The 14,508-nt window shown below is 42.3% G+C and overlaps 1 protein-coding gene across 2 annotated transcripts in view; it reads right to left on the reverse strand.

Annotated features, from left to right (window-relative positions):
- LOC101650964 (protein argonaute-1) overlaps window positions 1-14,508 on the reverse strand; it is a 31,433-nt gene that overhangs the window by 3,338 nt on the left and 13,587 nt on the right. The window contains exons 9-15 of one of the 2 annotated variants that reach the window (XM_004704970.3): window positions 12,524-12,643; window positions 12,068-12,190; window positions 11,802-11,935; window positions 7,330-7,514; window positions 1,825-1,984; window positions 1,575-1,665; window positions 550-744 (exon numbers count right to left, since the gene is read on the reverse strand). In XM_004704970.3, coding sequence (XP_004705027.1) covers window positions 550-744; window positions 1,575-1,665; window positions 1,825-1,984; window positions 7,330-7,514; window positions 11,802-11,935; window positions 12,068-12,190; window positions 12,524-12,643 — 1,008 coding nt within the window. Of the gene's footprint in view, window positions 1-549; window positions 745-1,574; window positions 1,666-1,824; window positions 1,985-7,329; window positions 7,515-11,801; window positions 11,936-12,058; window positions 12,191-12,523; window positions 12,644-14,508 lie in introns of both variants that reach the window. The other variant, XM_045299054.1, reaches the window with a different exon arrangement.

Genomic DNA, 14,508 nt, shown 5'->3' on the forward strand with positions numbered 1-14,508 from the left:
CATGGCACACAGAAAATGCTCAATATGTGGTAATAGTTTTTATTGCTATTAAATGCTAGTCAAGGAAATTGCTTCAGTATACTCAACAATAGAACACAAAGACTTGGCAGAGGAAATGAACAGGAGGAATATTATGAAGAAATGTCTACAGTAGTGGTCCTCAAAAGTGTGATTTTAAAAAAATGGCATCACCTAGGAAATTACTAAATACACAAATTCCAAGGCCCCACCTTAAGATCCACCTATTCAGAGATTCTACGGCTAGTGTACCAAGCCCTCTCCATGTGATCCTAATGTACAACAAAGTGTGAGAACGACCGGTCTGCAGAATTAGTCTTTAACAGGAATTAACTAGTAAATAGACATTGTGGGTCTTCTGCCACAAGAACGGTCTACAGATGCTTGCATATACATCAGCTGTGATCCCTGCCCCAAAATGTACCTATTTAACAAAGCTCCCTGGGAAGTACCACCTACAAATGCCAACAGCTTAAAAAAGGTAGCAGCACTTAATCCTTTAGCCTTCTATGTAAAGTTCTTGGGCCTTACCTGGGGAAGCTGGCCTTCAGGGACCCCATCTCGGTAGAAGATGATGCGAGTAGGTTTGAAGCGAGTGGACTTGTAGAACTGGATGAGCAGCTCTCGCACCATGTAGGACAAGTCTTCAATGATCTCCTGCCGCGGTCGCTGCACCCGCACAGTAGCACAGTACCTGCTGGGGTGGGCATCCATGCTGCCTACCACCTGACAAGCAAAGCGGCAGGATTAGCCACCTTCTAGATCTTCCACTCTCCCACCTATCAGGTTGTGGGTTTGGAGAAAAGCTTTGTAACAAGAAAAACAAAACCAAAAACTGTGCAATAGAGTAGGACCTCGGATTCAATGAGCCCTAGGTCTCAATCTCTATTCTTTCACTCCTGCAGAAGTTACTGTATTCATTTGATACCCCCTGCCCTCTTCTCTCAAAATACAACAGCTGTTTGCAGTGTTGCTGTCGTGTATATATAAGGCATCTTACATAGGATCTAGCACATAGTTAACCTATGTCAGACACAGGGTCAGTGACTCGATTCCCACTCATAATGCTGTGGAGGGTTTCTGAGACTACTTATCTTTACAAGTAGACAGCCTCATCTTCCTCCTGCAGAGCCGCTGGTGGGATGAACCACTTAACCCTCAGTGCTACCAGAGTTCCTTGCTCAGTTTAAGTACTTGATAAATCTGGAATTATCTATCACTTGCAGAGGATGATGTGAAGGTTTGGAATACACGCTTAAAGAGTGACCTCACCCAGCTACAAGTTTGTCTCTATTTTCATTCAAGTGCTAATCTGCTCCAGAACCATGGTGAATGTGTTGTTAGAGTTGGTAGGAGCACAGAACACTGTCATTTCCAAAGGGGATAGTGCCGAGCATGCAGATCGCAGCCTACAAGCAATTTTGTGAAGATACCCAAAGTGTGGATAATGGGATGGTCAGCTGATACCTTATGAAAGGTCAAGAGTTAGAGCTGAGGGGAGAAAATCATGTTGCCTAAGAGGGGAAAATCAGGAGATGAGAGACAGTATCACTCACTGCTGTGATAGAGGGCTTTTTTCCATCCCCCGCAGGGGGGTGTGTAACATCAGCTCCCAGAAATATCACTGGCTGCTGAAAGACGGCAGAGCTGAGCAAAGAAGAGAAAATAAATGGTGAGGAGTAGGGGCTTCTCTTCCAGGTACCATCTTAATACCCACTTTGGTCCCCTCCTCCTTCATCAATATCCAGCAAGGCATTAGTCCCCAGCCCACACCTTGAAGAGTAAATGGGCAAAAGCATTTCATACCGCTGGTGTGGGACGAGGATGTTGTTAATGCCACCAAGCTTGACATTGATCTTGAGGCAGAGGTTGGACAGGGTCTGAGGCGAGGTCTTAACCACATTCTTCACTTGCACACATTGTGTAGCCATTCCCAAGAGTGTATCTCCAACACGTTTCACCTCAGCTACGGATAGAGAGAGAACCTATGAGTGTATTCAACAAACATTCACGGGATGCTTAAGTGCCAACACCCACAAGAGGTACCAGGAATACAATGGGACCAGAAACACTGAGGGTCTGTAATTTTATGGTGCTTAATTATGAAAATAAGAAGGATAAATGCTATGAGAGAAAACTTTATGGAGCTATCAGGGACTGTAAGAATGGGTAATAACCTCATTCAGCAAGGATTCTCACATAAAATGGAACTAAAAACTGACAGCAGCAAAAACTTGAATAGGAGGAATTTGGGAGACAGCATTCCAGGCAGAGGGAACAGCATGCAAAACTGCACTCCAGTAGGAGGCAGCAAGAAGATATACTTAAGACAACAAAAGGCCAGAATGGCAAAAAAGGAGAGCAGGGGGCCTTGATGAAAGAGAAAGCACGTAGTCATTAAACTGAGCTGTGGGGATGAAGGAAGCTTAAGATGCAATCACGGACAATGGAAAGAAGCAAATGAACTGAAAGGCTAGTTTAGGGATGCAGTTATGGACTGGAAATGCAAATAAAGCAAAAGATGCTTTATGAATAACTTCTGAATTATTTTAAGACATTTTTGAGTGTGGAGTGCTTTTTGATCATCTCAGTTAAGAGATGAACTAAGAAAGTGACATAGTGATCAGAAGCTCAAAACAGTAGTATGAAATGGAGATCTAAATTTGTGAGCTACAGGCAGGCCCCAGATCATGAACCAGTTCTGTTTCTCAGTCTGCCTATAAGTTAGATTTGTATGTAAATTGGAAGTTAGGTAGGGTTCATATCTAACATCAGTAACTTCCATGTTGATCGTGGTATGTAGTACTACATAGTACACCTTTCTATGAATAAAACAACATTGAAGATACACGAAACATGTTTTCATACTGATATCATGAATCATTTATGTGCGATTCAACATTTTAATATTAATAGGCTTTACAGGGGTTGGTTCATAATTACAGGTTGTTTGTAAGTCAGCGAGTCGTAACCCAGGGACAGCAGGTATTAGGTACAGGCAGCAAGTGAAAGCGTGGTCTCCGAAGAGATCAAGGAGAGAAGAATGAAAGGAAAGAGGGCTTAGATCCGAAACTTGAGGAACTCCTATTATCTGCATACCAGAAGATGAATCTGCAAAGGAGAAATATCCAGTGAGTTAGAAGACCACAACAATATTGGTTATGAATAACAAGAGAATGATTCAAGAGAAGGGGTCAAACAAAATCACATATTGTTAAGAGGTCAGGTAAAATTAAGACAGAAATGTCCTGAAGATTTAATGATATAGTTATGTCGTTTATCAAGGAGATGTAGGACCCATGGAGGGTTTGCTGAGACATGAGCATGTTTAAAAAGCTAAAAGGACCATTTCCACTTCCAAGAAACATGAATTAATGGCAAACCAATGCTTTTATAGAGAACACTCAGATCAGGAAAAAGAGGGATCAGCTCTGTCATGGTAGCAGGGACTTGCTGGAACAGGAAATGTGTTCTAAAACTCCAGGGCAAGACTCTCACAAAAGGGAGCTATTTTCCACAGCTGTTTTTTGTAAGTTGGGTACTTTTGCTGGCTCTAGGTGTGGGCAAGGAGCTGAGCCTCCCACCTCTGCACCATCAGGGAGCCACTGTTAGGGGTCAAAGGGAACAGAATTCATTTTTGGCAGAGATAGACTCTTGTTTTAAATGCAAAAGAAAAGATAATTTTCTCTGTAGAAAACATAACATAGTATATTGACCTTGAGATAGGCCAAGATTTCTTTATAAAGATACAGACAATATTAGCCATAAAAAAAGAAAGCGAGAGAAAGATGAACTAAATTAAAATTTACAAGAATTAAGAAATCTGGAAGACAAATGACAGAATAAGGGGAATATATGCAACACATATACTACTCAAAAAAAGAATGATAAAGAATGCTATAAATTAGTAAGAGGCACAATATCACTAAGCCCAAGAGTAGCTAAAATAAAAGAGGGAATACCAAATTTGATAAAGATGTGAAGCTTCTGGACTTCTCATACACTGCTGGTGGCAAGGTAAATTGGTACACTGAAATTCCACTCCGACAGCAAAGGGCATGTACAAGACGGTGCAATGAAGCAATAATTGTATAGCTAAAAAGAAAACGAAACAGAAACTATCCTAGTACATGCATTAACAATAGAAAGTATACTTAATTGATGGTATACTCAATAGAATAGAAAAACTACACATTAGTAAGCATGAACAACAAATAACATGAGCAAATCTCACAAGCATAATGCTGAATTAAAGAAACCAGACACAGATAAACTATAAAAAGCTTTCGTTGAAAAAAGGCCAACAATAACACTTTAGTTGAGAGGAAATAGTTAATATCCTGAAGACAGGATGAGGTATGATAACAGACTGGAGGGGCGCCAATGTGACACTACCCTTCTATACTGCCAGGACACCTCCAATGCCAACCGAGCCTTGCTTTGTCCATCACAGAAAGAATGCGTCCATTCCACCCACCCAGCCTCCCAAGATGGAGGTCAGAGAGTCCTTCGGAGAACCTGACTGTTCCTCTGATCTGTTGGCTTAATTCCTAAGAAGATGCGTCATTTTATAAGAGGCCTTCAAAAAATTTGTGGAAAAAATGGAATTAAAAACTGAACTTTTCCCACAAACTTTTTTAAGTCTCTTTGAATAATCAAGGAATATTTTTTTAACCAAACCAAGTTTGTTTGGTTAAAGAGAGCCAAGGTCCTACTCCTAGTATGAGGCTGGAGAGAAGGGTAACTGAACCCAGAATAAGGCAACCACATTGAGTAAGCACTGCTTTCCCCAAGCATGTTGTATTATATTCCCGAAGAAGGCCCAAACACTGGGTTCTTTCTTTAATGGAGAGGACCATAAACAAGGCAGTTCCAACGATTTTCCTTACCTGCCACTCAAGGCCACTGATTATGAGCCCAAGAGATACAGCTTAGAGGTCACCCAACCTCCCTTGATAATTAATTTTTGAGTATCATGTTAGTGGAAAACTATCTTAGGTGCATATAGGAAGAGGAAAAGGTTCAGAGCAGAGTCATATCTGCTCCATTCTCAAATACCAAGTGAGGTAGTGATTAACTGGAGAACTGACACATTTCTAGAGGAAATCAGAAAAAAATTCAAAACAAAACAAAAACAAGTATAAGCTCACCCTCAAGGAGGGATAAGCAAAGACTAAGTAGCATTTAACATTGGACCTGGATTGTGAAGACTAGAGAGAATTTAAAGAACAATTTGGGGATTAAGAAGACGGGTAATAAAATATTCAAGGTAAAGGCAAGCAATGTGAATAAAACCAAACCAGACTGGAAAGCATGGACGTAAATGAGTGTTTAGATATCTACTACATGCCAGCACTGTGCTGGATGTTTTTTCAAACAATTTAAAAGATTCAGAGAGACTAGGCAACTTGCCTACAGCCAATAGATGGACCTGGTCAGGACGGAAATTCACTTCTGGCTAATTTCAGAGCCAGTGATTTTTCCACTATATTGTGGCTTGTGGCTAGTCAAGAGGTTTGCTGCAGGACAAAGTTGGAGAGACGAAATGAAGAACAGGGTCTTTTATGCAGTAGTAAATGGGAACCAAAGAAGGCTTTGATTTTGTAGAATGGGCATGAAAGTCTCATCTAACAACCTATTCAGGAAATATTTAGAAAGCTAGATTAGATGTAAGTTGGGAGAGTACAGGTGGAGAGGAGGGGATGGATGTGTCATGAGAACGGTTATAATAAAGAATACTGGACGTGAAGCAAAGAGGACACAGACTAACTTCAAAGGGTAGATGACGGTTCCCAGGAGCAAAGGTGATGCCAAAAACATAAGCACAGAGAAATGGTTACTAGTGGTAGTTCATGAAAAGCTGACAAGATACCGAAGAGATGACAGATCTCCAGAGTACTTTATAAGGGAAGAAACTCCATGTTTAACCAATTAATAGATCCCTAGCAAAGTCTCTAACACATAATATGTGATCCACAAACTCACAGGAATAAGCGAGTTAGGGATAGGGACGGACAGAAGCTGCGAAGACTTCAAGGGTTAGATCAATATCTTAATATGTAAACAAGATGACCAAAGCAATCAAAATGGACAAGAATGTCAACAGAATACTAAGGTAAGGAGGGAGGGCAGAAAACAGAAACGTGGGACATACCAGGCACTGAGAGCTATTTGGGGAGTGGTAAATAAAATGAAAGGAGCCCTGATGGCACAATGGTGAAGTACTTGGCTGTTAACCAACGGTCAGTGCCTCTAACCCACCACCAGTGGCTCTAGGGGAAAAGAACTGGCTATCTGCTCTGATGAAATTCACAGCCTAGGACACCCCATGGCGAATCTCTACTGTCACAGAACTGAATCAGAATCAACCCAACAGCAAACAGGACAAAATGACCAAGATAAGTACCGTGTATACTCGAGTATAAGCTGACCCGAATAGCAGCCAAGGCACCTAATTTTACCACAGAAACTGCCTAAAAATGTGCTGAAAAACTTGGCTTATACTTGAGTATATACGGTAGATCGAAACAGTAGAAAACATCTAGGCATCAAAGAATGAGAAGAGCTGAGTTAGGCCATTAGTGACTCTGTGCAGGAAATCAACAGAGAGGCACAAACAAGGTAGATGAAAGAGGCTGCGTAAGTGGCTGGTGAGAAATTAGGAACAGAAAACATAGAGAACAAATTCATAAAATTGGGTGAAGTACTAATATTAGTAAGAAGAAAAAAACTAAAAGAGATGGCAAGATTATGATTATGTGCTCTGGGATAGGAATCTTTAGATGCTGAAGGGTTAAAGGGAATGAAGTCCCATACCTAGCAGGGTTGGTGGGAACAAGAGCACTGGGAGGAAGGAAGAAGAAAAGACACTTCTTCCGTTGGGCAGGAAAGATGGAGAGGGAAAATGGCATACAGAGAGGTTTACACTCATCCTTATTTTTTCAAAGGGGAGAGAACTTCTCAAAAACATTTAGGCAAGGCAACATGCTGAGCAGAACCACTAGAATACCCGGCTAAGCAACATATTCCTAAAGATAGGACTCTGGCCTAACCCATCTCTACATCTGGCCCAGCTTAGTCTGTCATCAAGTCCACACACAGAGGGCCTCAGGAAACACTACCGAGAGGGGAGTAAACAGGTAAGCAAGATTGGCGATGACACAGTCTCATATAAATCAGTATTCCTCCTACAAGAAGAGCACCAACAGCTGTGGCCAAACATATGGGTCCACATGGGGCCCTCCCCAGGAGCTTCCAGGGAGCTACCCTAAGAGTCCCATCAACGTTATCAATGTCCCCTAAGAACTGTACCATACACTGGCGTCTTCCCTGGCAGGATGACGATAATGAGCTGCAGCCCTGAGTAGGTGTTCTTGAGATGCCGGAACATGGGCTCCACACTGTCTGCCCCCTGCGCATACTTGCAGAAGCAAGGCTGGCCCTGGATGGGCATCCCTGCGTCCTTGGAAATCTTCCGAAGCTGGTCTGTGAAGTTCCTGCAGCACAAGTATGGTCATGACAGGAGGCAGTTAGGCCCACTTTAATACTGCTACCTGAACATCTCTATCGTAGATGCTCTGCATTAAGAGAGGCCATGAGGGATGCTAAGATGAATAAGACACAAAGGAAAAAAAAAAAAAGACACATACACACACATATAGTTGAGTAGGGCATGACAAGAACTTGCTAAGTACTCAGTGATACTGAGGCTGAGGGAGCTCAGGGTCCCCTACCCTTGTCCCACCCAAGCAGCTAATTCCTATGCTCCATTGTATGTCCTTAACAATACCAACAGGTAGGCCCCTCTGCTCAAAATAAATGATGTTCCTACAATGATAAGAGCACAGGAGATGGGGGGAAAAAATGAGCTCCCTTCCTTTACTACTACTTCTCTGAAGCCTGAAAACCAATTGTTTAACAAGCTACCTTCCTTTGGTTTCTGGGCTGTAACTCTAAGAAAGGAAAACAGCTGGAGGAGAGGGTGGATATGCAGATTAAAAAAAGAAAATCAAGGTCAAACTAATAGACAAAAAGAGTAATAGGAAATTTAATTTATGAAATCCTGCATTTAAATTCAAATGCAATAATGTACAAATAGAGAAACGGAAACAATTATATAGGAGATGTGGGCAACAGGTTTGACTTTTATTATACAGCACATAATAGCACGATGATAGATTTATAAACCTTTAATTAAATAAAACAAGAAGGACCAACACAGCATACTATGTGTAAAATCCAAAATCATTTATATGAGGGGTCTTCAAAGAACTCATGGAAAATTCCATTCTTTTCATTCTATTTTCACACTCTCTTTTTCAGCCCTGTGTGTATAAACAATCAATATAAATCAGATAGGGAGGTTGCAGTAATATGTGACAATGGCTGCATCAGAAAGGAGAAAAAGGACTAGGATGGAGAGTAAGAAAGAACTTCCAATTTATAAGACCACTTTTAAAGCACAGATGAGAAGAGCGGGAGGAAGGAAGTTAAGCAAGCAGAATGAAATATGAGACTGTTGACATTGTGAAGAATGTAACCAGCGTCACTGCTCTTTCTGTCCAGAAACACACCCTTCCCACCTCACTAGACCAGTCACTTCTTTCCAAGGTCCTTCCTTCACAATTGTGAAAGTCCATGAACAGTTTGGAAAATCAGCTCAGAGAGACTTCCCGGGCAGTCAGCCTATGATGGTCCTGCTTTTGTTTGCCAGTTACAGTGTCAAAAGTCAAATAATATTTTTAATAAATTATTTCCTTACTTCATGTGTTACCCAAAATGAGATGATTTTCCTTTAAGGAAAAAAATCTTTTCACAGTCTTCATGGTTTTGTAGTTCTTGCCATTTTGGGAATCCAGGTTATGTGGAATGATGAAAGGGAGAGTATTAAATCACATTAAAATTTTTTAAAAAATTTAAGTCTTCAAATATATCTGTAATTTTATTTTCTTAACAAAGGATAAAATAGTAATGATCGAACTCTAGATGACAGATACTTAAGTGTTAAATTATTTTAATTAAAAAAAATTTTTTGTGGTGGGGTGGAAAGGGGGAACCGATTACAAGGATCTACAAATAACCTCCTCCCTGGGGGGTGGACAACAGAAAAGTGGGTGAAGCGAGACGTTGGACAGTGTAAGATATGACAAAATAATAATTTATAAATTATCAAGGGTTCATGAGGCTGGGGAAAGCGGAGAGGGAGGGGGAAAATGAGGAGCTGATGCTGGGGGCTTAAGTGGAGAGCAAGTGTTTTGAGAATGATGAGGGCAATCAATGTACAAATGTGCTTTGTACAATTGATATATGTATGGATTGTGATGAGTTGTATGAGCCCCTAATAAAATGATTAAAAATAATAAAAAATAATTTTTTTCCAATATCAATTTTAGAATAAAAAAGATACAGCTTAGCCAACATTCAGTAAGTGCTCTGCCTTCATACAACTGCAGTGCAGCTCCGTGAATGGCTAATGTTATACCATGTCCCATTAAGAGTGAGTCTGTACTAAAATAAAATTGGTATTTCTAATCTTCTCTTCATGACCAGATCCCACTTGGGATTTTGTTAGGATTAGTGTTTGGTGTCACAAAGTATGCTAAGAGAAGTCTAGGATGGGGAGGGTCTCAAAATCCTATCCTAAAAGTGATACAGCTGAAGTAATGGGGTATCTTTAAATAAAAGAAAAATTCTGAAGGTTCAATCTAATGCTTCTTCACCCACCCCAACTATGGATTTATCCCGTTCCACAGCCGCTCTCCTCTTTTCTGTCTTGTGGAAAAATACCCTTCTCCTGTACTCTGGCTCCCATGCCCTCATCCTTACTGAGGACCTTGCTCCACCTATTTCCTAGGTTTTGTGGTTTGAGTTTCAGCCATCCCCTTACAATAAACATTCTCCCTGGACAATCTCACTCACTCCCATGCTCAAGGATTCTTTCATTCTTATCTTTAGCTCAGAACTACAACATCAAACCATGAAGCAGGTGCAAGGGCCACATTCTTTTCCCTTGCATTTAGGGTCACTGGGAGAAGAGGTTGGCTGAACAAATAAACCCTTGCAACTCTGAGAATCTAAGTTTATCTGTTTCATACTCCAAAATACCCAAAGTAAGTAGACTGTGTCGCAAAAGAAAAGGGCAGGGGAAAGATATGGAAGAGAGAGCAGCATCTAGAGAACAGAACTAGAGACACCTGGAGGCTAACTGGAGCTCTAAGAGTCTTTCCAGTATTGCTAAGGGTCAGCCTTCCAAAGGTAGGCCTAGATCAAGAGCAGTCAGGCCTCAAACTCCAATCATTGCCATTGAGTCGATTCCAACTCAGGATGACCCTATAGGACGGGACAGAACTGCCCCTATGAGTTTCTGACACTGTGCATCTTTACGGGAGCATTAATCCTATCTTTCTCCCACTAAGAACCTTGGGAGTTTGAATTGTTGATCCTGTGCTTACAGCTCAGTGTGTAGCCCATTACACCACCAAGCCTAAATGAGGCTAACAAGAATCCAAGAAAGGGGACAAGACCCCATTAAGATAAACTACACTTGCAATCATGGTGGTTGTGAGACTGTGAGGGGAATAGGACATTTGTGGGAGCAGGACCACCAGACTCTCTGTACTCCCAGGGGCTGCTAGAACAGTGCTGACACAGACCTCATGGCAAACTGGATCCACGAGCAATATATTTCCATGGTCCTCATCAATGCCCACAGTGATCGCCTCAATTGAGCAACCATTTCAGAAGACTGCAGGAGCCACTGAACTGTTGTACACTGTAAGTGGGTGAATTTGTGGTATTTAAAATATTTCTGAATAAAACCAAATCCACTGTTATCAAGTCGATTCCTTGGTCCTCTGAGGTTAACCCTAGAGGATAGAGTAGAATTGACCCAGTGCTCCCTGGGGTTTCCAAGACTGGAAATCTTTCTCTGGAGGAGGGTATGTTTGAACAGATGACCTTGCAGTTAGTGGTCCAATGCTAAACCCACTGTGCAACCAGGGTTTCTTATATCTCAAAAAGTCTGTTTTAAAAAAAAATTGCAAGGGGACATGGGTGAGGGGGAAGAAAGGATGTTAGTGACTGCTTTACCTCCTCATTCACTAATTTAAGATTATTATGCCCTCAAATTCTGTTTTAAGTCATGGGCTCTATTGCCTTTCTCACTGTTGTCACCACACCCAGCCCTTCCACCACAGGTCAGGTTCACCTAACTCAGGTCACTTGAACCTGACTGCAAAACTCCACGTTGGACAGGACAGCTCAGAGGACCAACTGAATAAGCTGCTCTTTTTTTTGGTTCCCAATTAGGGACACAAGCTTTGAAGGTTCAGATCTGATATGACCCCAACAAGTTACTTAACCTCTTTGAATCCCAGTCTCCTGAAAATGGAAATGTCACTTCATTACTTACTCCACAATGAAGAGATGAGATGGGGGAACATAAATTAGGTAATTGGTACAATGTTGACAAACATTATAGTCATTGCTCCTACTATTTGCTACTACCAATGATAATGATTTTGACAATGAAATAATTGAGGCCTCCCCCAGAAGATTCATGTCCTGAAAGCATTCTTCTCTGACACAGATATGGCAGTGTATTCAGACTCCTTACTACACACGAAGAGAAAAGGGACAAGATGTTTAAGCTACAATGAGTAAGGGAAGCAGGAATTCAAGGATCAGAAAGGGCAGATTACCCACCAAATCTTGGCCCTTTGAAGCTGAGAGGAGGCAAGGCAGTCCCCTTCCCACCCTCCCTCCATGATCCCAACCCTCCTTACTTGAGCACCTCTTCTCGACACTGTTTTTGGGGTGCGAAGCAGGCGATAGCCCAGACTTTGATCTCAATCCCATTGTAGAACTGCTTCCCCCGCATGTCCCAGACACCCTGATTGGGTGTGGCAATGGCCCGATTCTGAGGGTAGGCAAAGGGGGTGCCCAGGTGAGCCTCGAAGAGGCAGGTGTGTAGGGGAGCAAAAAGCCCCTGCTGTCCCACCCAGCCGCCCAATAGGCCCCAGAGATGTTGTCTGGCCCTGACCCTGCTCACCCGGCCGCCGTACTGCAAGATAGGCGCCGGCAGCACTCGCCCCGTCACCTCCGTCATGTCATCCTTCACTTTGATCCCAAATTCCTGGATGTAAGGGTCTAAGTTGTAGCTGGCATTCTTCATCTGCAAAGCAAAAAATGAGGCATCTCATGAGAGCAGCAGTTTGGTAATACTGCTCATCCCCTGGCTCCCTAGGAGAGAGTCTTAAAGCGAGGCTGTAAGTGGTAATGAAGAGCCCTGATAAGGGAGAGGGAAGACCAGGGAAAGCGAGGGTGCAGAGCACAGGGGGTAAAGACAGGAAGGAGCTGGAGGGTCAAGAAGCCAGAGCAGCCCTATGAAGCTATAAACACCAAATCCACACTTAGGTTCTCTTGAGGGTCCTGATGGGACGGAAGAGCAATTAGACTCCCAGGGGCCCTGAGGAATGAGAATGTATCGCTCTGTAATCCCACTGACCAGGCGGCTGATCTCCTCCTGTCTGTCAGGCGCAGACCTGGCTGTAGCCTTTATCATAGTAGAAGTCTGGTTATCAGTCAGCTTCTTGATGCATCGCTGCCCAGCCACAATGTTACAGACCTGAGGAAATACGAAGGACAGGTAGTAATGGCTTGAGTGCTGTCCACAGTCCACCTTGTACCTGGTGCCCCACAGTGAGAGAAGAGGCCCTGACTTCAGTAAACCTTGTGCATACCTATATTCTCCCTTGAATTTTACTTGATATGTAAATTAGAAAACATTCATGTGCAATACAAAAGGCAGGGCAGCCTTCATGATTAAGATCCAAAGTCACACTGATCGGGGCTCATTATGATCACATTAGCAGTTATTTGACTCTGAGCAAGTTACTTAATGCTCCTTGGCCTCAGGGCTCATTGGTTAGATAGGGAGGACAATAACAAGCTCATAAGGATGTCTGGGGATTTAAAATAATAAAGCACTTCAACTGTACAATTCTAAATATTGATAACATTTTAGCACGTTATTACTTACCAGAAGAGCCAGTATAGCAGGTTCCAAACACTGAGATACTACACACACACACACACACACACACACTCTAGAGCATGTTATTTATCAGAGAAGGCAGTATAGCATCTTCCAAACACTGAAAAACTCAAAACACACACACACACACACACACACACACACACACACACACACACACACACGATTCTTAAAAGTAGTAGGCAGTTCTCCAATGGCTACATCCCACATCCTACACCCCACCAGGGGGACTAGGGATTGCTCTCAATTGTAAGCTTAGACTACAGAAATAACTGCCTTCCTTGGCCTGATACTTGAGTAAGGAACACTGTGCTACTTGGTTCCTCTCTTTTAGACCCAACAGAACACCATGGATATGAGAAAAGGCTTTCTGGTGATAGACAAGACACCCACTCTCTAGGAGATGGTATTCAGGATTTCATGGGCAGTAAAGCTGGTGGCAGAGTAGAGAGAAGCAACAAGTCTAAAGGCTTGTGTTTGAGGCTCAGGTTTGTTATTTTTAGGTGATGTTACCTTGGACAAGTCCCATAACCACTTCAAGATTCTGCTTCTTTAATCTTTAACATGGGAAAATATGAGCTGCCTTAGGTTTCTGGGAGAACAATGAGGCTTTCCACTCTTGTGCTTGAGAACCTATAGGAGCAATCCTACCCTGCCCTTACCTGGGCACTCTGAATCGGAATCAGACTTGATGGCATTGAGTATGGAGTTGTTGTGAAGACTCAGACAAAAAGAAACAGGTAGTTTGTATGTACATACACAGACCTAAAACCGATGTACCAGCTCCCTGCCTAATCCTCAGAATTAGCATTAAAATGAGAGAAGTGGAAACTAAGTCAAGGTCACCTGCCTTTAACACTGTAGTCCAAATACACAGAATAGTCAATTCACTTAAGGAAAACCCAGTGTTGTTGGAATTTACAAGGCTGAGATCTTGAAGGCCCCTTGAGGTTGTAGCTCTCTAAAGATTTCAGCCACAGAATCAAAACTGACAAAAGACTAAAGCAGGGCGGAACTCTCAGGAAATGAGTAAATGACTTTGCTGACACTTGCAAGGGTCTGGAGAACTACTTAAAGAAGACATAAACCTGGACTACAGGCACTGCGTAGTCTGGGTTTCCAGCTATAGAATTCAAGTAAGCCTTTCGTCCTACTTGAAATCCTCTAATGGGTTCCTATTACAATCAGAACAAAATCCCACCTCACTGTCTCTGGGTGGACTCAAACTCCCAACCTTGCCATTAGCAGCAAAGTGTGTTAAATATTTATACTACCCAGGGACTCTGCTACTTGCATACTCTGGCATGTAGGAGCCTTAAAAACTTTATAATAGTGAAAGAAGTCTGTCACAAAAGACTCATTGTATGATTCCACTTATAGGAAATGTGCAGAACAGACAAATTAATAGAGACAGAAAGCAGATTGCTGAGCAGGGG

The sequence above is a fragment of the Echinops telfairi genome, unplaced genomic scaffold (assembly GCF_000313985.2).
Source record: "Echinops telfairi isolate 266 unplaced genomic scaffold, ASM31398v2 ScPeMD7_7457;HRSCAF=8495, whole genome shotgun sequence".
Lineage (NCBI taxonomy): Eukaryota > Metazoa > Chordata > Mammalia > Afrosoricida > Tenrecidae > Echinops > Echinops telfairi.